This window comes from Asterias amurensis, chromosome 2 (genome assembly GCF_032118995.1).
Source record: "Asterias amurensis chromosome 2, ASM3211899v1".
NCBI classification, from domain to species: Eukaryota; Metazoa; Echinodermata; class Asteroidea; order Forcipulatida; family Asteriidae; genus Asterias; species Asterias amurensis.
In genome coordinates, this window is record NC_092649.1 from 6,417,450 (window position 1) to 6,444,348 (window position 26,899).

The 26,899-nt window shown below is 41.0% G+C and overlaps 1 protein-coding gene across 2 annotated transcripts in view; it reads left to right on the forward strand.

Annotated features, from left to right (window-relative positions):
• Positions 1 to 26,899, forward strand: part of LOC139954346 (uncharacterized) — a 132,082-nt gene that overhangs the window by 43,748 nt on the left and 61,435 nt on the right. For both annotated transcript variants that reach the window (XM_071954102.1, XM_071954103.1), the window contains exons 17-24: positions 540 to 737; positions 1,869 to 2,004; positions 2,804 to 2,922; positions 3,913 to 4,104; positions 7,404 to 7,601; positions 8,048 to 8,248; positions 8,813 to 9,055; positions 11,886 to 12,074. In XM_071954102.1, coding sequence (XP_071810203.1) covers positions 540 to 737; positions 1,869 to 2,004; positions 2,804 to 2,922; positions 3,913 to 4,104; positions 7,404 to 7,601; positions 8,048 to 8,248; positions 8,813 to 9,055; positions 11,886 to 12,074 — 1,476 coding nt within the window. The remainder of the gene's footprint in view (positions 1 to 539; positions 738 to 1,868; positions 2,005 to 2,803; positions 2,923 to 3,912; positions 4,105 to 7,403; positions 7,602 to 8,047; positions 8,249 to 8,812; positions 9,056 to 11,885; positions 12,075 to 26,899) is intronic.

Below are 26,899 nucleotides of genomic sequence, written 5' to 3' on the forward strand. Positions count from 1 at the left end.
GGGATATTATGCTTGTTTTTTTAGGGGGCACTCCTTAATTTGTTTTTTTTTTAAGTCAGCTGTTCTGTCTTGTATGTAGGAGGTCATATGTGTCCAAGTCTCACCCAAAGTAGCCATAAAACTTGGTTTCCTGGGCCAACATAAAGCCTTCTCACTACTCTATTCCAGCTGGTGTTGCCCCTGGGAATAACGGCAAGCCTTTTCAAACTATGATTGCTTTAACTGCCCCATCAAATGGGCTACTCCGGGAATAGCCACCCCTGCTCAACAGGAATGGGGTTAAACCCCCTGGTATTTATGAAACAAAAAACCGGAACCCGAAGGAATAGGGTGTTTAAGTGCGTTGGGGTAATCAGGGGGTGAGAAAAGTCCTGGAGCCTCCCCTAGGCAGTATTCCATGGGGATAAAAGATACAGTGCGAAAATGGGTCCAGTATCATTGACTGGAGTCAGTGGTCAGTAATTGGATGGAAGTAGACCATGATTTGTTGTTTGTGTGAGAAATGATATTAATATCGACGTATTACTTTATCATGACAGTGACAGTGACATGTCCAGGTCCCTTCTCGATCACCCATGGATCCATAGAGCCAGCTACCTGCAGCCAGGCCTCGATGCTACCATACAACACTGAGTGTGTCTTCAGCTGTAATAATGGCTTCATTCAACAGGGTCCTTCAAGCAAGACATGCACAGATGATGGATCATGGGATAACCCTCAGACCACGCTGTGTATCGGTAAGACTCTCCACATCTTTTCTTTCTTGCCTCGTTGTCACCAATTGCATCAGTACTAACTAAACTGCATTCATAAATACCTAAGACAGTTTATCCATTCTGATTGATCGAGAGGGCATCACGAAGGGTTGTTTGAACGGATGAAACATGGGCGTGACACCTGTGCTTATAAGACAGTTTCTTCATTCCTATTGGTCGAAAGCAACAGCTGAAACAGTTGTGCAACATCTCGCAATACGCGCGTTTATACCATTAGTTGAAAACCTCTTCACCACACATTGATTCCCTTATTGGCTCCCAGTTATGTTTCGTACAGTTTACAAATTTTTGTTTGCTAACTTTTGAAGCTTAAACATGTCCATCTCCTGCTTATTTATCTGAACTTGTTCACCATTATTTCCAGGCTAGTTCTTTACATTGTTTTAAGTCTCTGTTTAAAACTACTAAGAACTGTTTAAAGCTGCTTATTTTTATTTAATCTGCTTATTCGTAATTGTACCTTTTCTCTTATTGTATATTTTATTGTTCTCTTTATGCGTGTTTTGTATATAGGCACTCTAAAACTATCTTTATAATTATTATAACTATTGTTTTTTAAAAACCTTTCTATCTATAACAATATCGCACAGCTATTTAAAAATAGTGTTGAACTTGTTGAAAGCAAAGCAACCAATCATTATTGATAGCTTGATGCACTTTATTTGGCAGCAAAAAGGAAGATGGTTTAGGTCTAAAATAACTGCCATTATGATTAGAGTGATTAATGTTGGTGTGCCAAAAGTTTCACACGTGGTGGATAAACATCAGTATGTATTCTTATTAAAATAAACAGCGCCACCAAATGACTGGTGGTGTCTCTTTCTGAGGATGACTAGTGAAACTTGCCGAAACGTAAATGAAAATTATGTGAGTATTTGGCTGTGTTTCTTAGAAAATTTATTGATTAAGTTGATATTTTACCAGCCTGATGAACTTCTTTCACGTTATTAATTATTATTGGGTTATTTTGTGGCATAGTTTTGCATTAGTTCAACTGATTTTTTGTTCATCTTTATCTGTGTTCATTACACTTAGTCAAACTGAATTGGAGTAGTTTTTGCTAATAATTCCTTTTCGATCACACTCTTGCAGACCAACAGAAACCCAGTTTTGAAGACAGTTGTCCGAAGTGGATCACAGTAACAAGTGCCTTTGGCTCAACATTTCAAGTGGTTGATTTTGATGTGCCGACTTCCACTGATAACTCTGGCAATGTTACTGTCCGAAGGTGAGTTGGTTTAAAAGCACAAGAGACTCTGTTTAAAGCCGTTGGACACTTTCAGTAAACAGTATTGTCCAAGGGCCCACACTTTGTGTATCACAACTTATAGATAAAATAACAAACCTCTATCAGTCATCTAAGTCAGGAGAAAATAACTGAAAAACCCACCCTTGTTTTCTGCACATTCCGCCGTATCATGACATGTCTTTAAAACAAATCCGTAATTCTCAATATCGAGAATTGATAATTGTTTTAATGTTTTCTCAAAAATTAAAGCATTTCATGGAATAATATTTCAAGAGAAGTCTCTTTCACCATTACCTCCTGTGAACCCTGTAAGTTATTTGTAAATCTGTGAACTTTTCTTTTTTTTCTGTTCGGAAAGTGTATAATGGCTTTAAAGGCACTGCTGTTGATTTCACCAAACTCTAACTTAGGACTTATCTTAGGACTTAGGACGAGTTCAGTTCTGTATCAGAAGACATTTAAGACGCATTGAACCCATCCTAAGTAAGGATGGGTTATACTTGTTCTAACTCGAGATAGGATTAGCTCAGCGTTTTGTGAAATTGGCTGCTGGACACATTTTGGCAAGTGTCAAAGACCAGTATTCTCACTTGGTGCATCCCAACATATGCATAAAATAACAAACCCTATCTTTACATGTAATGTGGGTTTGTCCTGTCAGCCTCTCACCAGCCCCTTCTATTTTTTTATCTCTTTTTATTCAAAGTGCTTTAGAAATGATCTGTTTATTGTAATTATTAAACTTGACTTACTGTATATTTCTGATGATTCCTGGCAGGCAAAGCGGACATATGGCACCAGGAAGTGTGTTCCCTGAAGGAAGAACAACTGTTACTTACATCGCTACAGACCCGACTGGTAACTCTCAACTCTGTGATGTCTTCATTACGGTTGAAGGTAAAGTTTTGTATTTCCTTTTTGTCACGGCTCTATGTTCAATTTTGTTTATATCATTATCAAAGATGGCCTTAAAATAAAACTGATAAACAAAACTTCAAACAAATACTTTCATGTCATTTTTTGAGTATTTTTGTTTTGTTAAGAGGCACTTTAGGCATGAAAGCTTTTGTTTAGCATCTAGAAGCACACAAATTTGTGCATCAAGGGTATTTGTTCTTTCATAATATTCTTTTGCAATCAATGACCAATTGAGTCCAAGCTTTCACAGATTTTTTATTTTAAGCATATTTTGGGATACACCATGGAGGTACACCAAGTAAGAAAACTGGTCTTTAACAATTTTCAAAGGTGTCCAGCGCATTTAAACAGATATTCATAAATACCTCAGACAGTTTCGCTATTCCTATTGGTGGAGAGCGCGTCACGCGGGTGTGTATAAACCTTTGTTTATGACCAGTAAAAAGTGTTGAAACATGGGCGTGACACGCGAGCTTGCACCTGTGCTTATAAGACAGTTTCTTCATTCCTATATTGGTCGAGCAATGGCCGGGACAGTTGTGCCACATCACGCGATACGCGTGACGTGCACGGAATTCCCTTACAAGGAGTTGTTTACCCGAGGGCGGCGGAGGGCCTTACCATTTCATAGCTGGAGGGGTGTTGTGTTGAAAGAAATCATTGAACAATTATAATTTTTGCATTTATTTTACTTTTTGACCAAAAGTTTTGATGTTTTTTGACCGAAAAGGTATTTATGAATGGGAATCAAAGTGTGTTGAATCGGTTTCCAACTAGTGGTTTAAACCCGCTGTGGCCTGGTTCTTGATAATTTACCTCAACTTCTTCTCGCTAAAATTATCAAGAACCAGGCCTCGTTGGGATTAAACCACTAGTTGAAAACCTCTTCACCACACATTGATTCCCTTACTTATGTAAAGACATATCACCCCAAAACTTGTTGAATTTTTTGTTTTTCACACTTTTCAGTTTATCGTTGTGGAAGACTAGAGGCCCCAGGATCAGGCAGTGTGTTATGCAACCATACAGCTCACATCGTTGGCACTCAGTGTGTGCTGGAATGTAACACTGGCTACACCATGGGTGGATCAGATATTAGAACATGTCAACTTAATGGTGACAACACTCCGTATTGGGATGGACAAAGTACAGTATGCACAAGTGAGTTGGGCATTCTGAATTCCTTTATAATTTGCTCATCAGCTCATGAAACAAGTTCAAGTGTGCACCATGCATGGTTAACTAAAGGTTGACTCTTTTGACTCAAACCCAGGCTGGTTGACTACTGTTGTGTTGTGGACCATTTGGAACCAGCCTCAGGACCAGGGGTGGATTTCAAAAAGAGTTAAGACTAGTCTTATCCCGAGTTAAGACAAGTTACTTGTTCTAACTTAGGACTATAGGGTCATTCCGTGTCAAATCATGCGCTTTTGGACCTGACTCTCACAGATTTAAATGAAATTCGGTGTGCTGATTGGACTCCTTGAGAAATGCCCAAATCCCAAATTGTATGAAATTCGGATCATTATTTTGGGAGATACGGCTTAACGAACTTTTGACTAATTAGCATGACCTGCTACGTTTGGACAATCATATCTCAAAAAGTAAAACACCTACCAAGATAATATTTACATCATTTTGAAGCTCTTGACATGGCCCACATTTGATAAAATAAAATTAAAACCTTTCCACGCACCACCGAAAAAATACGCAAAAATTTGACCTTTGACCTTGATTTGCGAAAATGAGTATTTTTCAAAACGCGTAATTTTTTTTTTAATGCAAGTTTAAAATGTAAGCAACAATATTCTGAAAAATTGTGATGGGCACTTTTACATTTTTTTTTTTATGATTTTTTGAACATTGGCTATCAAGGCCAAAACCATAAAAACGCATTGTACATACATGTACATATACAGTGTAATGTGTAGTAATGTGTACATGATACATGTACATTAGAAATTCAAAGATAATCATTCACATTTTGAGTTTCACATTTTGATGTATAGTACAAACACAAACTAAATGCTTTCCACTAGATCCGGCAAGGATGCACTGCTTCAGCCCAAGTTCAGCAAATTTTCAGCAAAACTTTCAGGAGGATGTTCCTTGAAAAGTTCAAACACTTCTTTCAGATACAATTAGATCAAAATGTTTCTAGAGATGTTTCTTCTCACCATCAACAGTAACCGATACAAAGTCTTTCATCCCTGGCATTTGTCTGCTGACGGACTCGAACAAGTAAAAGTCTCTCACAGTTTGCACCATTTTTAATGAAAGAGATTTTCCAGCCTTAAGATTTGGAATGGAAAGCATTCCCTGCTAATTCACCAGTTTCTTTGATTTTCTTGGCATGTAGTTTGATGCTCCAAATTCATCTGCTATTCTTTTGATACTCCAACTCACTGGTAAGACGCTCAAGACATGAACTTTTTCACTTTTCTTTTTCAAGGAATGAAACTTTTGTTTCAACTGAGTTATCATCTCACTTTCATCATCACCGAACTGTTTTCCCGCAGCAGTTTCAAGTTTCTGCTTTATTGTTGTCTCTATTCTCTTAACTTTGTTTTCCATGTAACTTCCATGAGCTTTCTTATTACTTATGATGGGAGATACACCAATAATTGTCATAGCCTCATTGATAATGTTAATGTCGGTATTTGGCTGCACAAAAACATCCTGATGTGCAGATGGCATTGATGGTCCCTGAACTTCTGGATCACTGCTAAAACTTTCAGTTGTTGAGAGTATTTTCTCAGGCGACAGTTCAGATATCTTCTTGTGACAGCCAGTGCATAAACTGTGTGCTCAAGTGAAATAAAGACTTGGATGCTCCAGTATAAACCTTTATGATACCTGCCTTAAGCCTGCTTCTTTTTTTTCTTGCTGTGTGATTTAAATGGGTCACAACACATTTTTCTCTATGACCATGACTTGACTTTTAAAGCACTAAATAAAGCTTTTAAAGCACTAAATGTGAATACTGTGTACACTGCACATTGTATAACATGTATACAGTATGTCGGATACACAGTGTCTCCTATATTAAATTAAGGGGATGAAATGAATTAGCTCATTAAGTCATGTCATGAAATAGACTTGTGAACTCCATACTATTACCAGGGTAACATGGTTTTTAATGTGCGTGTACACACTCCCACACAATACTCTGTACACTACATTGTGTATATTGTACAATGCGTTTTTATGGTTTTGGTCTTGATAGCCAATGTTCAAAAAATCATTAAAAAAAACTGTAAGAGTGCCTATCACAATTTTTCAGAATATTGTTGCTTACATCTTAAACTTGCATTTAAAAAAAAATTACGCATTTTGAAAAATACTCATTTTCGCAAATCAAGGTCAAAGGTCAAATTTTTGCGTATTTTTTCGGTGGTGCGTGGAAATTTTTTGATTTTATGTTATCAAATGTGGGCCATGTCAAGAGCTTCAAAATGATGTAAATATTATCTCGGTAGGTGTTTTACTTTTGGAGATATGATTGTCCAAACGTAGCAGGTCGTGCTAATTAGTCAAAAGTTCGTTAAGCCGTATCTCCCAAAATAATGATCCGAATTACATACAATTTGGGATTTGGGCATTTCTCAGGGAGTCCAATCAGCTAACCGAATTTCATTTAAATCCGTGAGGGTCAGGTCCAAAAGCGTGTTGAATTGACACGGAATGACCCTATAGCCATACATTTTTTACATCTCCTAGGACTAGCCCTAAAGTTAGGACTAGTCCTAACTCTTTGTGAAATCGACCCAAGGGTATTGTCCGTGGTCCGATAGCCTGTTCCATCCTAATATGTGTAAACTGCAGAGGGGAACCAGTGACTCTGTACATGTATAGTGAAAAGGCAGAAGGCAATGGATCAGTGCTGAATACTGTGGTACCGATGGTTGACTCTTCTAAACGAGTCACTTGAGTGAGTGCATCACTGCGCATGTATGTTGCTGGTCAGTAGGCGACTAAATGTGCCCACTTCAACTTGCTCTTGGTTGCACCGTTCTGAAGTTTTAAGAAGACCTCCCATCATCCTCCTTTGAAAAATCTTTACTTTGTATCAAATAGTTGGCGGAGAACAGATGCAAAACTTAGGTTGCAGTTTATCAACGTGTACATGCTTGCCTGCCACCAGGGAGTTTAGCCTAGATTGTTTGCTTAGTCCACCCTTTTTATAGTCTGCTTTAGCCCATTCACTTGTGCAATATTTTAAGTCGTTTTAATTTATCTACAAGTTTACTTTTATTTATTTATTTATTTCCTTTTATTGTTTATCCTTCCCTTATCTGCTATTTTTACTTATTTATTTTTTATTCTTATTAGATATTTATGATTTACTATTGGTTGTATAACTATCTCCTTTAGTATTGCTTTGTGTATCTTACTGTGTTAAATTTATATTAATTTTATTGTGTACCTCAGATGTGATTTGTTTGTTTCTTTTTGCACAGTTTCGTCCTGTCCATCACAATCCATTCCTGCCAACGCCTTTAAGTCTGGCTGTAGCAACTCTCCTGATGCTTTTGAGACTTACGGCACCGAGTGTTCCTTCTACTGCATGATAGGTTACCAGGAGGAAACCAGCGACGGTGGTCGATCACGCTGCCTGGAAGATGGCACATGGTCAGGAACAGATCTTGTGTGCACCGGTAATTTTAATATTTTTTTTAGAGACACTCATTTTAAGTATAATTGCACAGCCACAATCATAGGTACATCTTTTGTTAAAAAAAACAATTGACATAACTATATATGTGTATATTTTTGCAGATCTTGTTTTCAACAAACTCATCATCAATCACTGTTTGTTCCTTACAATGGGTGACTAAAGTCAACTGCACTCATACCCCTCTTCCTTACCATAGGTGACTTCTCGACTTACTGTGACTTAAGTCGATTCATTACCAGAATTTACTAGGGTCCTTTATAGACGATTCCAAAGCTATAAGTTGTATCCAGACCAAACCGGTTGACCAATTTTTCTTAGGACGTGTTCAGACATTTTGAGAACTAGTTTGGTGTGACCCAGCTTTAAGTAATGAACCAGTGTTTTGAGATAATTCACAACTTTCTGATTGTTGAATTCTGTTTTCAGAGACTCAGTGTCCGATTCTTAGTCCATCTTCAGGAGTGACTCTGATTCCCACGTCCTGCTTCAGTCAGGCAGTGTATGGAGATAATTGCCTCTTGTCATGCGTTAAGTCTGGGTTCAAGGTTGTGTCTCCTGGCTCTGACCATGTGACGTGTTTTGGCAATGGACAGTGGTCACAGAATATCTCAAGCGTCCAGTGTGTTGGTAAGTTATGCATCTCAGAAACAATTAAAAAAAAAAGAAAAACAGTACTTCTTATTTTAAGTTAAGTTAGGCCAGTGGTGTATACAAATATTTTCATTTGGAGGGGAGGGGGAGACATCATTTAAAGGCAGTGGACATCACTATTGGTAATTACTCAAAATAATTATTAGCATAAAACCTCTCTTGATTACGAGTAATGGGAAGAGGTTGACAGTAATTGTGAGAAACTGCTCCCTCTGAAATAATGTATTTTTCGAGAAAGAAGTAATTTTCTATGAATTTGATTTCGAGATCTCAGATTTAGAATTTGAGGTCTCGAAATCAAGCATCTGATGAAAGCACCCAACTTCAACCGACTCAGCCCCAAGTGCCCTGCTTGTGGAGTGGGTAACTATGGGGCTAGCCCCAGGTGCATGAATTCGCATCGCATTCGCAGTTGAAACAAGTTCACAGCACTTTATTGATTGTTCATCAGTGTAGGGAAACAACTTAAATAAACTTTGTCTTTAATCCCTGCGGCAACAGTATTTAAGTTCCGCTATGTGTTCATTTTATTGTTGGCAGATGACCAAGACCCTCAGTTTACAAATTGTCCTGCGCCACAGACTTTCTATGCCTTGAATGGCTCCTCCTCGGCTGAGGTGACCTGGTTCATCTCTGCTACGGACAACGATGACCTGCCTCCTACAATTACCTGTGACGCAGTGTCAGGGGACCAGTTTGTTATTGGTCTCCACTGGGTGGTGTGTACAGCACAAGATGCTGCTGGTAACACCGCAGGATGTAACTTCAACTTTGATGTCCAGCGTGAGTGCACTTTTTGATTAATTTTCAAATGAGCACAAAATAACTGGATGATAACAACTCATACTTTGCGCTTAATTTAAACACTTAATTATACCACTTCGCGCTCTCTTTTTATTGCAGTCAGTCATACAGCTGATGTAAATATTTACCCTGGCATTACATATTATTGTGTACCATGCTTCATTTTGTCTGTGCAAATTAGACAGATGGTACTGGAAATCATCCTTGTAATCTCCCTTTTTCGCGAGGTGATTGCGTAGTAACCCCCAATTCCAGACCTTTGCCCTTCTTTTATACAAATGTGGCATTCAATAATAGACAGGCTGCCTATATTGCCTATGCACAAGGTTTTGCAATTCATACTGTTCCAAAAGAGAACAACAAATCCAAGTGCTTATTATGAGAACCTTTGTTGCGTGAACTAAGTTAAAGACAGTGGACACTATTGGTAATTGTCAAGACCAGTCTTCTCACTTGGTGTATCTCAACATATGTGATGCGATCAAGCAAAATGAGTCGTTTGTCGACCCTTGTCTTTTTTTACTTTACTATACATCTGAAAAGTGCAAAAGCTATGCTTTACTTCTTTGAAAACTCTATGTTTATACAACCTTTTGTTCAAAAGTTGTGAAAGGAGAAACACCAAGAGTTATGAGTGACTGAAACAAAGAGTAAGGGGTTAAAAACCTTTTTTTTAGCGCACATTACATCCGACAGGCGCCTTGCGTATACACTTTGAATATTGCGCCAAACTTTGACGGCGTTCTAAGTAAAATATTCCGCCGAGTAAGCAATTATTTATTGTATAATCTGTTGTTGAGTATGAAAAGAAATAAGAAATCAGAATGTTTGTGTTTCTTGAATGTTCATTCAAGTAATAAACCACAATGGAAACTGACTTGTTCAATTTGAAATAAACTAACTTCATGAATTCAATTTTTTTTAACAAGGGGAGGAAAGTTTAGTGAAGGTTTTCTCAATCAATTTTGGGAAAATGAGCAGCCAATTTAATTTTCAGGCGTTCGAATTAAAGCTATTATGCCTCTCCGGTTTTTACTGCATTTCAAATTCAGAATTCGGTTAGTCAATTTCGTTTTGAGGCATTCAAATTCCTAGCACACTCATTCTTTTTATGACACACAATCATCATTCAATTTAGCAAAGCTGGTTCGACTAGAGATTTTGCTGATTTAATCATTTTCAATTTCGTAAAGAGGCAATCAATTTCGCTAAACGAGGGTTCAAATAAGTATACGACTAAAGAAATACGAATAAACAGATAAACTGTAAAAGGCAACTGTTTCTTCTTAATTTTTTTCGGGAGAGATTTAATGGTTAACTGAGCAAGACCTGATTCAAATGTGCTTGAATGTTGTTGTTTTTTGTAATGTTTTTTTTGTGTGTAAATTATCGCCAACCATTAATTTGTTGGCGTGCCAGACATCTTGGCATATTATGTTCAAGAGTGCCAAAATAATGAACAACCTGCCTATATTATTCGTAAGGAAGTTAACCAAGCGTTTTAAGAATGCAAAATTTCCAGAGTTAACTGCCCCAGAATGAAATTGAATGACTTAATGCACGCCTCACAAAAAATCCTGCGAATTTGAATGCAGCTGCAATGAATTGTTAAATTGAATGATTATTTTGTTAAATTGAATGACGTAAAAGTACATTTGACTAGTCTCAAAATGAAATCGAATGACCCTTTTCAGAAGCATTCGATTTCGTGCAAAATAGAAAAGAATGGTGGTTAAATTGGCTGCTCATTTTATGAAATTGACCGAGAAAACCTATACTAGGATCAGTAGATATCTAAAGTATTCTTCAGGTAATTTTTATAAATCTAGGGCTCTAAGATCAGACTTTTTTGGATTATTTACTTTAATATTTCTTTCTTCTGATTAAAAAAAAAAAACAGTCATCACACGTAGAAGCACCAATTACAGAATGTTGAATAGGAAACGTAGAAAAGTTCAGTTTAAAGATGTGGAAGGAAAGCCAACAAATGAGGAAACCCACCCAATCACTCGGGGACTAAAAACCCAATCCTCTTGAAAAGCACCAGAGTGTGGGTTCAAATCCGTTTTGTGACACTTTTGTCCCGGAGCAAGACACTAAACTACAATTGCTTTGCTCCACCCAGGGGTCCTGTGAGGGCAGAGATGGTTCTTGTGATCGATTTAGCTGAACAGTGCATATTTGTTGCACAGGCTGTATAATCCCCAGGGAGCTGAGATGGTTTAAGGCCCAGTGACCAGGGGTTATAATGTCGGAAGCAATGTGAGAAGCTCTCTGATGTGAAAACCGCTTTAATAATAAAAACTGGTTGTTATTATTATTATTATTTGGATGGTCCTCAATTTGAGAGACTGTGTCTCCTCCGATTTGGTTGATGTAGTTGAGGGCAGAGCTGATTCTTGTGATTGGTTTAGCTGAGTAGTGCATATAATTGTTGCACAGGCTGTATAATCCCCAGTGAGTTGAGATGGTTTAGGGAATGATTTAAGGCCCAGTGACCAGCCGTCGATTTCACGCAACGCTAGGATTGATCCTATCTCGAGTTAGGACGAGTAACTCATCCTAACTTAGGTTTAATCTTAAGGTCTGCATGCTACAGTGCAGGGTTGGGACTCGTCCTAAGACCTAAGATTAATCTTAAGTTAGGAAGAGTTTGGTGAAATCGACGGCTGGGGTAAAAATGTTGGAAGCGCTTTGAGACCCCCTTCAGATGGGAAAAGCGCTGTATAAAAACTGGTTATTATTATTATTAATATTATTATTGGTATTATTATTAATAGCCAAAATGATTACTGAAATTTTCTTACAGAGCGTAGATGTCCGTTTCTTTCCCCTCCACATTTTGGTGATTTTGTGGTGGATTGTAGCATCGTCCATGGCAGTGTGTGTCAGATCCATTGCCTTGATGGATATGTACTCCAAGGTTCGGATCAAGCTACTTGCGAATTCGACGGTTCAAATACCTACTGGCAAAGAGACGAAACACCAAGCTGTAACTGTAAGTCGCTAAAGACGTTGACTTTATGAAGTTGTCTGAAGTTGTGTGAAAGAGTTGGTCTGTGGGACAAGGTCCTTAAGACATTGGGCTTATAAAATTGTGTGAAAGAGTTGCCGCGTGGGACAAGACCTTGAAACATTGAGTTTATGAAGTTTTGTGAAAGAGTTGCCCATGGGACAAGGCCTTGAAAACATTGAGTTTATGAATTTTGTGAAAGAGTTGCCCGTGGGACAAGACCTTGAAAACATTGAGTTTATGAAGTTGTGTGAGAGAGTTGCCCGTGGGACAAGGCCTTGAAAACATTGAGTTTATGAAGTTGTGTGAAAGAGTTGCCCCGTGGGACAAGGCCTTGAAAACATTGAGTTTATGAAGTTGTGTGAGAGAGTTGCCCCGTGGGACAAGGCCTTGAAAACATTGAGTTTATGAAGTTGTGTGAGAGAGTTGCCCATGGGACAATACCTTGAATACATTGAGTTTATGAAGTTGTGTGAAAGAGTTGCCCTGTGGGACAGGGCCTTGAAAACATTGAGTTTATGAAGTTTTGTGAAAGAGTTGCCCGTGGGACAAGACCTTGAAAACATTGAGTTTATAAAGTTGTGTGAGAGAGTTGCCCGTGGGACAAGGCCTTGAAAACATTGAGTTTATGAAGTTGTGTGAAAGAGTTGCCCTGTGGGACAAGGCGTTGAAAACATTGAGTTTATGAAGTTGTGTGAAAGAGTTGCCCCGTGGGACAAGGCCTTGAAAACATTGAGTTTATGAAATGGTGTGAGAGAGTTGCCCCGTGGGACAAGACCTACAAAACATTGAGTTTATGAAGTTGTGTGAAAGAGTTGCTCTGTGGGACAAGGTCCTTAAGACATTTTGGCTCATAAAATTGTGTGAAAGAGTTGCCCCGTGGGACAAGACCTTGAAAACATTGAGATTATGAAGTTGTGTGAAAGAGTTGCCCCGTGGGACAAGGCCTTGAAAACATTGAGAATATGAAGTTGTGTGAGAGAATTGCCTCGTGGTGCAAGGCCTTGAAAACATTGAGTTTATGAAGTTGTGTGAGAGAGTTGCCCGTGGGACAAGACCTTGAAAACATTGAGTTTATGAAGTTTTGTGAAAGAGTTGCCCGTGGGACAAGACCTTGAAAACATTGAGTTTATGAAGTTGTGTGAGAGAGTTGCCTCGTGGGACAAGGCCTTGAAAACATTGAGTTTATGAAGTTTTGTGAAAGAGTTGCCACGTGGGACAAGGCCTTGAAAACATTGAGTTTATGAAGTTGTATGAAAGAGTTGCCCGTGGGACAAGACCTTGAAAACATTGAGTTTTTGAAGTTGTGTGAGAGAGTTGCCCGTGGGACAAGACCTTGAAAACATTGAGTTTATGAAGTTGTTGAAAGAGTTGCCCGTGGGACAAGGCCTTGAAAACATTGAGTTTATGAAGTTGTTTGAAAGAGTTGGCCCATGGGACAAGACCTTGAAAACATTGAGTTTATGAAGTTTTGTGAAAGAGTTGCCCCGTGGGACAAGGCCTTGAAAACATTGAGTTTATGAAGTTGTATGAAAGAGTTGCCCGTGGGACAAGACCTTGAAAACATTGAGTTTATGAAGTTGTGTGAGAGAGTTGCCCGTGGGACAAGACCTTGAAAACATTGAGTTTATGAAGTTGTTTGAAAGAGTTGCCCGTGGGACAAGGCTTTGAAAACATTGAGTTTTTGAAGTTGTGTGAAAGAGTTGCCCCATGGGACAAGGCCTTGAAAACATTAAGTTCATGAAGTTGTGTGAGAGAGTTGCCCCGTGGGACAAGGCCTTGAAAACATTGAGTTGATGGAGTTGTGTGAGAGAGTTTCCCCATGGGACAAGGCCTTGAAAACATTGAGTTTATGAACTTGTGTGAGAAAGTTGCCCCGTGGGACAAGGCCTTGAAAACATTGAGTTTATGAAGTTTTGTGAAAGAGTTGCCCCGTGGGACAAGGCCTTGAAAACATTGAGTTTATGAAGTTGTATGAAAGAGTTGCCCGTGGGACAAGACCTTGAAAACATTGAGTTTATGAAGTTTTGTGAAAGAGTTGCCCCGTGGGACAAGGCCTTGAAAACATTGAGTTTATGAAGTTGTATGAAAGAGTTGCCCGTGGGACAAGACCTTGAAAACATTGAGTTTATGAAGTTGTGTGAGAGAGTTGCCCGTGGGACAAGACCTTGAAAACATTGAGTTTATGAAGTTGTTTGAAAGAGTTGCCCGTGGGACAAGGCTTTGAAAACATTGAGTTTTTGAAGTTGTGTGAAAGAGTTGCCCCATGGGACAAGGCCTTGAAAACATTAAGTTTATGAAGTTGTGTGAGAGAGTTGCCCCGTGGGACAAGGCCTTGAAAACATTGAGTTGATGGAGTTGTGTGAGAGAGTTTCCCCATGGGACAAGGCCTTGAAAACATTGAGTTTATGAACTTGTGTGAGAAAGTTGCCCCGTGGGACAAGGCCTTGAAAACATTGAGTTTATATAGGTTGTGTGAAAGAGTTGCCCCGTGGGACAAGGCCTTGAAAACATTGAGTTTACGAAGTTGTGTGAGAGAGTTGCCCCGTGGGACAAGGCCTTGAAAACATTGAGTTTATGAAGTTGTGTGAGAGAGTTGCCCCGTGGGACAAGGCCTTGAAAACATTGAGTTTATGAAGTTGTGTGAAAGAGTTGCCCGTGGGACAATACCTTGAATACATTGAGTTTATGAAGTTGTGTGAAAGAGTTGCCGCGTGGGACAAGGCCTTGAAAACATTGAGTTGATGAAGTTGTGTGAGAGAGTTGCCCCAAGGGACAAGGCCTTGAAAACATTGAGTTTATGAAGTTGTGTGAAAGAGTTGCTCTGTGGGACAAGGTCCTTAAGACATTTTGGCTCATAAAATTGTGTGAAAGAGTTGCCCCGTGGGACAAGACCTTGAAAACATTGAAATTATGAAGTTGTGTGAAAGAGTTGCCCGTGGGACAAGGCCTTGAAAACATTGAGTTTATGAAGTTGTGTAAGAGAGTTGCCCGTGGGACAAGACCTTGAAAACATTGAGTTTACGAAGTTGTGTGAGAGAGTTGCCCGTGGGACAAGACCTTGAAAACATTGAGTTTACGAAGTTGTGTGAGAGAGTTGCCCCGTGGGACAAGGCCTTGAAAACATTGAGTTTATGAAGTTGTGTGAGAGAGTTGCCCGTGGGACAAGACCTTGAAAACATTGAGTTTATGAAGTTGTGTGAGAGAGTTGCCTCGTGGGACAAGGCCTTGAAAACATTGAGTTTACAAAGTTGCGTGAGAGAGTTGCCCCGTGGGACAAGGCCTTGAAAACATTGAGTTTATGAAGTTGTGTGAAAGAGTTGCCTGTGGGACAATACCTTGAAAACATTGAGTTTATGAAGTTGTGTGAAAGAGTTGCCCGTGGGACAAGGCCTTGAAAACATTGAGTTTATGAAGTTGTGTGAGAGAGTTGCCCCGTGGGACAAGGCCTTGAAAATATTGAGTTCATGAAGTTGTGTGAAAGAGTTGCTCTGTGGGACAAGGTCCTTAAGACATTTTGGCTCATAAAATTGTGTGAAAGAGTTGCCCGTGGGACAAGACCTTGAAAACATTGAGTTTATGAGGTTGTGTGAGAGAGTTGCCCGTGGGACAAGACCTTGAAAACATTGAGTTTACGAAGTTGTGTGAGAGAGTTGCCCGTGGGACAAGACCTTGAAAACATTGAGTTTACGAAGTTGTGTGAGAGAGTTGCCCGTGGGACAAGACCTTGAAAACATTGAGTTTACGAAGTTGTGTGAGAGAGTTGCCCCGTGGGACAAGGCCTTGAAAACATTGAGTTTATGAAGGTGCGTGAGAGAGTTGCCTGTGGGACAAGACCTTGAAAACATTGAGTTTATGAAGTTGTGTGAGAGAGTTGCCTCGTGGGACAAAGCCTTGAAAACATTGAGTTTATGAAGTTGTGTGAGAGAGTTGCCCGTGGGACAAGACCTTGAAAACATTGAGTTTACGAAGTTGTGTGAGAGAGTTGCCCCGTGGGACAAGGCCTTGAAAACATTGAGATTATGAAGTTGTGTGAGAGAGTTGCCTCGTGGGACAAGGCCTTGAAAACATTGAGTTGATGAAGTTGTATGAAAGAGTTGCCCGTGGGACAAGACCTTAAAAACATTGAGTTTATGAAGTTGTGTGAGAGAGTCACCCGTGGGACAAGACCTTGAAAACATTGAGTTTATGAAGTTGTGTGAGAGAGTTGCCCCATGGGACAAGGCCTTGAAAACATTGAGTTTATGAAGTTTTGTGAAAGAGTTGCCCGTGGGACAAGGCCTTGAAAACATTGAGTTTATGAGGTTTTGTGAAAGAGTTGCCCCGTGGGACAAGGCCTTGAAAACATTGAGTTAATAAAGTTGTCTGAGAGAGTTGCCCCGTGGGACAAGACCTTGAAAACATTGAGTTTATGAAGTTTTGTGAGAGAGTTGCCCGTGGGACAAGGCCTTGAAAACATTGAGTTTATGAAGTTGTTTGAAAGATTTGCCCCGAGGGACAAGGCCTTGAAAACATTGAGTTTATAAAGTTGTTTGAAAGAGTTGCCCCGTGGGACAAGGCCTTGAAAACATTGAGTTTATGAAGTTTTGTGAGAGAGTTGCCCGTGGGACAAGGCCTTGAAAACATTGAGTTTATGAAGTTGTTTGAAAGATTTGCCCCGAGGGACAAGGCCTTGAAAACATTGAGTTTATAAAGTTGTTTGAAAGAGTTGCCCCGTGGGACAAGACCTTGAAAACATTGAGTTTATGAAGTTGTGTGAGAGAGTTGCCTCGTGGGACAAAGCCTTGAAAACATTGAGTTTATGAAGTTGTGTGAGAGAGTTGCCCGTGGGACAAGACCTTGAAAACATTGAGTTTACGAAGTTGTGTGAGAGAGTTGCCCCGTGGGACAAGGCCTTGAAAACATTGAGATTATGAAGTTGTGTGAGAGAGTTGCCTCGTGGGACAAGGCCTTGAAAACATTGAGTTGATGAAGTTGTATGAAAGAGTTGCCCGTGGGACAAGACCTTAAAAACATTGAGTTTATGAAGTTGTGTGAGAGAGTCACCCGTGGGACAAGACCTTGAAAACATTGAGTTTATGAAGTTGTGTGAGAGAGTTGCCCCATGGGACAAGGCCTTGAAAACATTGAGTTTATGAAGTTTTGTGAAAGAGTTGCCCGTGGGACAAGGCCTTGAAAACATTGAGTTTATGAGGTTTTGTGAAAGAGTTGCCCCGTGGGACAAGGCCTTGAAAACATTGAGTTAATAAAGTTGTCTGAGAGAGTTGCCCCGTGGGACAAGGCCTTGAAAACATTGAGTTTATGAAGTTTTGTGAGAGAGTTGCCCGTGGGACAAGGCCTTGAAAACATTGAGTTTATGAAGTTGTTTGAAAGATTTGCCCCGAGGGACAAGGCCTTGAAAACATTGAGTTTATAAAGTTGTTTGAAAGAGTTGCCCCGTGGGACAAGGCCTTGAAAACATTGAGTTTATGAAGTTGTGTGAAAGAGTTGCTCTGTGGGACAAGGTCCTTAAGACATTTTGGCTCATAAAATTGTGTGAAAGAGTTGCCCTGTGGAACAAGACCTTGAAAACATTGAGATTATGAAGTTGTGTGAAAGAGTTGCCCGTGGGACAAGGCCTTGAAAACATTGAGTTTATGAAGTTGTGTGAGAGAGTTGCCCGTGGGACAAGACCTTGAAAACATTGAGTTTACGAAGTTGTGTGAGAGAGTTGCCCGTGGGACAAGACCTTGAAAACATTGAGTTTACGAAGTTGTGTGAGAGAGTTGCCCGTGGGACAAGGCCTTGAAAACATTGAGTTTATGAAGTTGTGTGAGAGAGTTGCCTGTGGGACAAGACCTTGAAAACATTGAGTTTATGAAGTTGTGTGAGAGAGTTGCCCGTGGGACAAGACCTTGAAAACATTGAGTTTATGAAGTTGTGTGAGAGAGTTGCCTCGTGGGACAAGGCCTTGAAAACATTGAGTTTACAAAGTTGCGTGAGAGAGTTGCCCCGTGGGACAAGGCCTTGAAAACATTGAGTTTATGAAGTTGTGTGAGAGAGTTGCCCCATGGGACAAGGCCTTGAAAACATTGAGTTTATGAAGTTGTGTGAAAGAGTTGCTCTGTGGGACAAGGTGCTTAAGACATTTTGGCTCATAAAATTGTGTGAAAGAGTTGCCCGTGGGACAAGACCTTGAAAACATTGAGTTTATGAGGTTGTGTGATAGAGTTGCCCGTGGGACAAGACCTTGAAAACATTGAGTTTACGAAGTTGTGTGAGAGAGTTGCCCGTGGGACAAGACCTTGAAAACATTGAGTTTACGAAGTTGTGTGAGAGAGTTGCCCGTGGGACAAGACCTTGAAAACATTGAGTTTACGAAGTTGTGTGAGAGAGTTGCCCTGTGGGACAAGGCCTTGAAAACATTGAGTTTATGAAGTTGCGTGAGAGAGTTGCCTGTGGGACAAGACCTTGAAAACATTGAGTTTATGAAGTTGTGTGAGAGAGTTGCCTCGTGGGACAAAGCCTTGAAAACATTGAGTTTACGAAGTTGTGTGAGAGAGTTGCCCCGTGGGACAAGGCCTTGAAAACATTGAGATTATGAAGTTGTGTGAGAGAGTTGCCTCGTGGGACAAGGCCTTGAAAACATTGAGTTGATGAAGTTGTATGAAAGAGTTGCCCGTGGGACAAGACCTTAAAAACATTGAGTTTATGAAGTTGTGTGAGAGAGTCACCCGTGGGACAAGACCTTGAAAACATTGAGTTTATGAAGTTGTGTGAGAGAGTTGCCCCATGGGACAAGGCCTTGAAAACATTGAGTTTATGAAGTTGTGTGAAAGAGTTGCCCGTGGGACAAGGCCTTGAAAACATTGAGTTTATGAGGTTTTTGTGAAAGAGTTGCCCCGTGGGACAAGGCCTTGAAAACATTGAGTTAATAAAGTTGTCTGAGAGAGTTGCCCCGTGGGACAAGACCTTGAAAACATTGAGTTTATGAAGTTTTGTGAGAGAGTTGCCCGTGGGACAAGGCCTTGAAAACATTGAGTTTATGAAGTTGTTTGAAAGAGTTGCCCCGAGGGACAAGGCCTTGAAAACATTGAGTTTATAAAGTTGTTTGAAAGAGTTGCCCCGTGGGACAAGGCCTTGAAAACATTGAGTTTATGAAGTTGTGTGAAAGAGTTGCTCTGTGGGACAAGGTCCTTAAGACATTTTGGCTCATAAAATTGTGTGAAAGAGTTGCCCTGTGGAACAAGACCTTGAAAACATTGAGATTATGAAGTTGTGTGAAAGAGTTGCCCGTGGGACAAGGCCTTGAAAACATTGAGTTTATGAAGTTGTGTGAGAGAGTTGCCCGTGGGACAAGACCTTGAAAACATTGAGTTTACGAAGTTGTGTGAGAGAGTTGCCCGTGGGACAAGACCTTGAAAACATTGAGTTTACGAAGTTGTGTGAGAGAGTTGCCCGTGGGACAAGGCCTTGAAAACATTGAGTTTATGAAGTTGTGTGAGAGAGTTGCCTGTGGGACAAGACCTTGAAAACATTGAGTTTATGAAGTTGTGTGAGAGAGTTGCCTCGTGGGACAAAGCCTTGAAAACATTGAGTTTATGAAGTTGTGTGAGAGAGTTGCCCGTGGGACAAGACCTTGAAAACATTGAGTTTACGAAGTTGTGTGAGAGAGTTGCCTCGTGGGACAAGACCTTGAAAACATTGAGTTTATGAAGTTGTGTGAGAGAGTTGCCCCGTGGGACAAGGCCTTGAAAACATTGAGTTTATGAAGTTGTGTGAGAGAGTTGCCCGTGGGACAAGACCTTGAAAACATTGAGTTTACGAAGTTGTGTGAGAGAGTTGCCCCGTGGGGCAAGGCCTTGAAAACATTGAGTTTATGAAGTTGTGTGAGAGAGTTGCCCGTGGGACAAGACCTTGAAAACATTGAGTTTATGAAGTTGTGTGAGAGAGTTGCCCCGTGGGACAAGGCCTTGAAAACATTGAGTTGATGAAGTTGCGTGAGAGAGTTGCCCCGTGGGACAAGGCCTTGAAAACATTGAGTTTATGAAGTTGTATGAAAGAGTTGCCCGTGGGACAAGGCCTTGAAAACATTGAGTTTACGAAGTTTTGTGAAAGAGTTGCCCGTGGGACAAGGCCTTGAAAACATTGAGTTTATGAAGTTGTATGAAAGAGTTGCCCGTGGGACAAGACCTTAAAAACATTGAGTTTATGAAGTTGTGTGAGAGAGTCACCCGTGGGACAAGACCTTGAAAACATTGAGTTTATGAAGTTGTGTGAGAGAGTTGCCCCATGGGACAAGGCCTTGAAAACATTGAGTTTATGAAGTTTTGTGAAAGAGTTGCCCGTGGGACAAGGCCTTGAAAACATTGAGTTTATGAGGTTTTGTGAAAGAGTTGCCCCGTGGGACAAGGCCTTGAAAACATTGAGTTAATAAAGTTGTCTGAGAGAGTTGCCCCGTGGGACAAGACCCTGAAAACATTGAGTTTATGAAGTTTTGTGAGAGAGTTGCCCGTGGGACAAGGCCTTGAAAACATTGAGTTTATGAAGTTGTTTGAAAGAGTTGCCCCGAGGGACAAGGCCTTGAAAACATTGAGTTTATAAAGTTGTTTGAAAGAGTTGCCCCGTGGGACAAGGCCTTGAAAACATTGAGTTTATGAAGTTGTGTGAAAGAGTTGCTCTGTGGGACAAGGTCCTTAAGACATTTTGGCTCATAAAATTGTGTGAAAGAGTTGCCCTGTGGGACAAGACCTTGAAAACATTGAGTTTATGAAGTTTTGTGAAAGAGTTGCCCGTGGGACAAGGCCTTGAAAACATTGAGTTTATGAGGTTTTGTGAAAGAGTTGCCCCGTGGGACAAGGCCTTGAAAACATTGAGTTAATAAAGTTGTCTGAGAGAGTTGCCCCGTGGGACAAGACCTTGAAAACATTGAGTTTATGAAGTTTTGTGAGAGAGTTGCCCGTGGGACAAGGCCTTGAAAACATTGAGTTTATGAAGTTGTTTGAAAGATTTGCCCCGAGGGACAAGGCCTTGAAAACATTGAGTTTATAAAGTTGTTTGAAAGAGTTGCCCCGTGGGACAAGGCCTTGAAAACATTGAGTTTATGAAGTTGTGTGAAAGAGTTGCTCTGTGGGACAAGGTCCTTAAGACATTTTGGCTCATAAAATTGTGTGAAAGAGTTGCCCTGTGGAACAAGACCTTGAAAACATTGAGATTATGAAGTTGTGTGAAAGAGTTGCCCGTGGGACAAGGCCTTGAAAACATTGAGTTTATGAAGTTGTGTGAGAGAGTTGCCCGTGGGACAAGACCTTGAAAACATTGAGTTTACGAAGTTGTGTGAGAGAGTTGCCCGTGGGACAAGACCTTGAAAACATTGAGTTTACGAAGTTGTGTGAGAGAGTTGCCCGTGGGACAAGGCCTTGAAAACATTGAGTTTATGAAGTTGTGTGAGAGAGTTGCCTGTGGGACAAGACCTTGAAAACATTGAGTTTATGAAGTTGTGTGAGAGAGTTGCCCGTGGGACAAGACCTTGAAAACATTGAGTTTATGAAGTTGTGTGAGAGAGTTGCCTCGTGGGACAAGGCCTTGAAAACATTGAGTTTACAAAGTTGCGTGAGAGAGTTGCCCCGTGGGACAAGGCCTTGAAAACATTGAGTTTATGAAGTTGTGTGAGAGAGTTGCCCCATGGGACAAGGCCTTGAAAACATTGAGTTGATGAAGTTGTGTGAAAGAGTTGCTCTGTGGGACAAGGTGCTTAAGACATTTTGGCTCATAAAAATGTGTGAAAGAGTTGCCCGTGGGACAAGACCTTGAAAACATTGAGTTTATGAGGTTGTGTGATAGAGTTGCCCGTGGGACAAGACCTTGAAAACATTGAGTTTACGAAGTTGTGTGAGAGAGTTGCCCGTGGGACAAGACCTTGAAAACATTGAGTTTACGAAGTTGTGTGAGAGAGTTGCCCGTGGGACAAGACCTTGAAAACATTGAGTTTACGAAGTTGTGTGAGAGAGTTGCCCTGTGGGACAAGGCCTTGAAAACATTGAGTTTATGAAGTTGCGTGAGAGAGTTGCCTGTGGGACAAGACCTTGAAAACATTGAGTTTATGAAGTTGTGTGAGAGAGTTGCCTCGTGGGACAAAGCCTTGAAAACATTGAGTTTACGAAGTTGTGTGAGAGAGTTGCCCCGTGGGACAAGGCCTTGAAAACATTGAGATTATGAAGTTGTGTGAGAGAGTTGCCTCGTGGGACAAGGCCTTGAAAACATTGAGTTGATGAAGTTGTATGAAAGAGTTGCCCGTGGGACAAGACCTTAAAAACATTGAGTTTATGAAGTTGTGTGAGAGAGTCACCCGTGGGACAAGACCTTGAAAACATTGAGTTTATGAAGTTGTGTGAGAGAGTTGCCCCATGGGACAAGGCCTTGAAAACATTGAGTTTATGAAGTTGTGTGAAAGAGTTGCCCGTGGGACAAGGCCTTGAAAACATTGAGTTTATGAGGTTTTTGTGAAAGAGTTGCCCCGTGGGACAAGGCCTTGAAAACATTGAGTTAATAAAGTTGTCTGAGAGAGTTGCCCCGTGGGACAAGACCTTGAAAACATTGAGTTTATGAAGTTTTGTGAGAGAGTTGCCGTGGGACAAGGCCTTGAAAACATTGAGTTTATGAAGTTGTTTGAAAGAGTTGCCCCGAGGGACAAGGCCTTGAAAACATTGAGTTTATAAAGTTGTTTGAAAGAGTTGCCCCGTGGGACAAGGCCTTGAAAACATTGAGTTTATGAAGTTGTGTGAAAGAGTTGCTCTGTGGGACAAGGTCCTTAAGACATTTTGGCTCATAAAATTGTGTGAAAGAGTTGCCCTGTGGAACAAGACCTTGAAAACATTGAGATTATGAAGTTGTGTGAAAGAGTTGCCCGTGGGACAAGGCCTTGAAAACATTGAGTTTATGAAGTTGTGTGAGAGAGTTGCCCGTGGGACAAGACCTTGAAAACATTGAGTTTACGAAGTTGTGTGAGAGAGTTGCCCGTGGGACAAGACCTTGAAAACATTGAGTTTACGAAGTTGTGTGAGAGAGTTGCCCGTGGGACAAGGCCTTGAAAACATTGAGTTTATGAAGTTGTGTGAGAGAGTTGCCTGTGGGACAAGACCTTGAAAACATTGAGTTTATGAAGTTGTGTGAGAGAGTTGCCTCGTGGGACAAAGCCTTGAAAACATTGAGTTTATGAAGTTGTGTGAGAGAGTTGCCCGTGGGACAAGACCTTGAAAACATTGAGTTTACGAAGTTGTGTGAGAGAGTTGCCCCGTGGGACAAGGCCTTGAAAACATTGAGATTATGAAGTTGTGTGAGAGAGTTGCCTCGTGGGACAAGGCCTTGAAAACATTGAGTTTATGAAGTTGTATGAAAGAGTAGCCCGTGGGACAAGACCTTGAAAACATTGAGTTTATGAAGTTGTGTGAGAGAGTTGCCTCGTGGGACAAGACCTTGAAAACATTGAGTTTATGAAGTTGTGTGAGAGAGTTGCCCCGTGGGACAAGGCCTTGAAAACATTGAGTTTATGAAGTTGTGTGAGAGAGTTGCCCGTGGGACAAGACCTTGAAAACATTGAGTTTACGAAGTTGTGTGAGAGAGTTGCCCCGTGGGACAAGGCCTTGAAAACATTGAGTTTATGAAGTTGTGTGAGAGAGTTGCCCGTGGGACAAGACCTTGAAAACATTGAGTTTATGAAGTTGTGTGAGAGAGTTGCCCCGTGGGACAAGGCCTTGAAAACATTGAGTTGATGAAGTTGCGTGAGAGAGTTGCCCCGTGGGACAAGGCCTTGAAAACATTGAGTTTATGAAGTTGTATGAAAGAGTTGCCCGTGGGACAAGGCCTTGAAAACATTGAGTTTACGAAGTTTTGTGAAAGAGTTGCCCGTGGGACAAGGCCTTGAAAACATTGAGTTTATGAAGTTGTATGAAAGAGTTGCCCGTGGGACAAGACCTTAAAAACATTGAGTTTATGAAGTTGTGTGAGAGAGTCACCCGTGGGACAAGACCTTGAAAACATTGAGTTTATGAAGTTGTGTGAGAGAGTTGCCCCATGGGACAAGGCCTTGAAAACATTGAGTTTATGAAGTTTTGTGAAAGAGTTGCCCGTGGGACAAGGCCTTGAAAACATTGAGTTTATGAGGTTTTGTGAAAGAGTTGCCCCGTGGGACAAGGCCTTGAAAACATTGAGTTAATAAAGTTGTCTGAGAGAGTTGCCCCGTGGGACAAGACCCTGAAAACATTGAGTTTATGAAGTTTTGTGAGAGAGTTGCCCGTGGGACAAGGCCTTGAAAACATTGAGTTTATGAAGTTGTTTGAAAGAGTTGCCCCGAGGGACAAGGCCTTGAAAACATTGAGTTTATAAAGTTGTTTGAAAGAGTTGCCCCGTGGGACAAGGCCTTGAAAACATTGAGTTCATGAAGTTGTGTGAAAGAGTTGCTCTGTGGGACAAGGTCCTTAAGACATTTTGGCTCATAAAATTGTGTGAAAGAGTTGCCCTGTGGGACAAGACCTTGAAAACATTGAGATTATGAAGTTGTGTGAAAGAGTTGCCCGTGGGACAAGGCCTTGAAAACATTGAGTTTATGAAGTTGTGTGAGAGAGTTGCCCGTGGGACAAGACCTTGAAAACATTGAGTTTACGAAGTTGTGTGAGAGAGTTGCCCGTGGGACAAGACCTTGAAAACATTGAGTTTACGAAGTTGTGTGAGAGAGTTGCCCGTGGGACAAGGCCTTGAAAACATTGAGTTTATGAAGTTGTGTGAGAGAGTTGCCTGTGGGACAAGACCTTGAAAACATTGAGTTTATGAAGTTGTGTGAGAGAGTTGCCTCGTGGGACAAAGCCTTGAAAACATTGAGTTTATGAAGTTGTGTGAGAGAGTTGCCCGTGGGACAAGACCTTGAAAACATTGAGTTTACGAAGTTGTGTGAGAGAGTTGCCCCGTGGGACAAGGCCTTGAAAACATTGAGATTATGAAGTTGTGTGAGAGAGTTGCCTCGTGGGACAAGGCCTTGAAAACATTGAGTTTATGAAGTTGTATGAAAGAGTTGCCCGTGGGACAAGACCTTGAAAACATTGAGTTTATGAAGTTGTGTGAGAGAGTTGCCTCGTGGGACAAAGCCTTGAAAACATTGAGTTTATGAAGTTGTGTGAGAGAGTTGCCCGTGGGACAAGACCTTGAAAACATTGAGTTTACGAAGTTGTGTGAGAGAGTTGCCCCGTGGGACAAGGCCTTGAAAACATTGAGATTATGAAGTTGTGTGAGAGAGTTGCCTCGTGGGACAAGGCCTTGAAAACATTGAGTTTATGAAGTTGTATGAAAGAGTTGCCCGTGGGACAAGACCTTGAAAACATTGAGTTTATGAAGTTGTGTGAGAGAGTTGCCTCGTGGGACAAGACCTTGAAAACATTGAGTTGATGAAGTTGTGTGAGAGAGTTGCCCCGTGGGACAAGGCCTTGAAAACATTGAGTTTATGAAGTTGTGTGAGAGAGTTGCCCGTGGGACAAGACCTTGAAAACATTGAGTTTACGAAGTTGTGTGAGAGAGTTGCCCCGTGGGACAAGGCCTTGAAAACATTGAGTTTATGAAGTTGTGTGAGAGAGTTGCCTGTGGGACAAGACCTTGAAAACATTGAGTTTATGAAGTTGTGTGAGAGAGTTGCCTCGTGGGACAAGGCCTTGAAAACATTGAGTTGATGAAGTTGCGTGAGAGAGTTGCCCCGTGGGACAAGGCCTTGAAAACATTGAGTTTATGAAGTTGTATGAAAGAGTTGCCCGTGGGACAAGGCCTTGAAAACATTGAGTTTACGAAGTTGTGTGAAAGAGTTGCCGGTGGGACAAGGCCTTGAAAACATTGAGTTTATGAAGTTGTATGAAAGAGTTGCCCGTGGGACAAGACCTTAAAAACATTGAGTTTATGAAGTTGTGTGAGAGAGTCACCCGTGGGACAAGACCTTGAAAACATTGAGTTTATGAAGTTGTGTGAGAGAGTTGCCCCATGGGACAAGGCCTTGAAAACATTGAGTTTATGAAGTTTTGTGAAAGAGTTGCCCGTGGGACAAGGCCTTGAAAACATTGAGTTTATGAGGTTTTGTGAAAGAGTTGCCCCGTGGGACAAGGCCTTGAAAACATTGAGTTAATAAAGTTGTCTGAGAGAGTTGCCCCGTGGGACAAGACCTTGAAAACATTGAGTTTATGAAGTTTTGTGAGAGAGTTGCCCGTGGGACAAGGCCTTGAAAACATTGAGTTTATGAAGTTGTTTGAAAGAGTTGCCCCGAGGGACAAGGCCTTGAAAACATTGAGTTTATAAAGTTGTTTGAAAGAGTTGCCCCGTGGGACAAGGCCTTGAAAACATTGAGTTTATGAAGTTGTGTGAAAGAGTTGCTCTGTGGGACAAGGTCCTTAAGACATTTTGGCTCATAAAATTGTGTGAAAGAGTTGCCCTGTGGGACAAGACCTTGAAAACATTGAGATTATGAAGTTGTGTGAAAGAGTTGCCCGTGGGACAAGGCCTTGAAAACATTGAGTTTATGAAGTTGTGTGAGAGAGTTGCCCGTGGGACAAGACCTTGAAAACATTGAGTTTACGAAGTTGTGTGAGAGAGTTGCCCGTGGGACAAGACCTTGAAAACATTGAGTTTACGAAGTTGTGTGAGAGAGTTGCCCGTGGGACAAGGGCTTGAAAACATTGAGTTTATGAAGTTGTGTGAGAGAGTTGCCTGTGGGACAAGACCTTGAAAACATTGAGTTTATGAAGTTGTGTGAGAGAGTTGCCTCGTGGGACAAAGCCTTGAAAACATTGAGTTTATGAAGT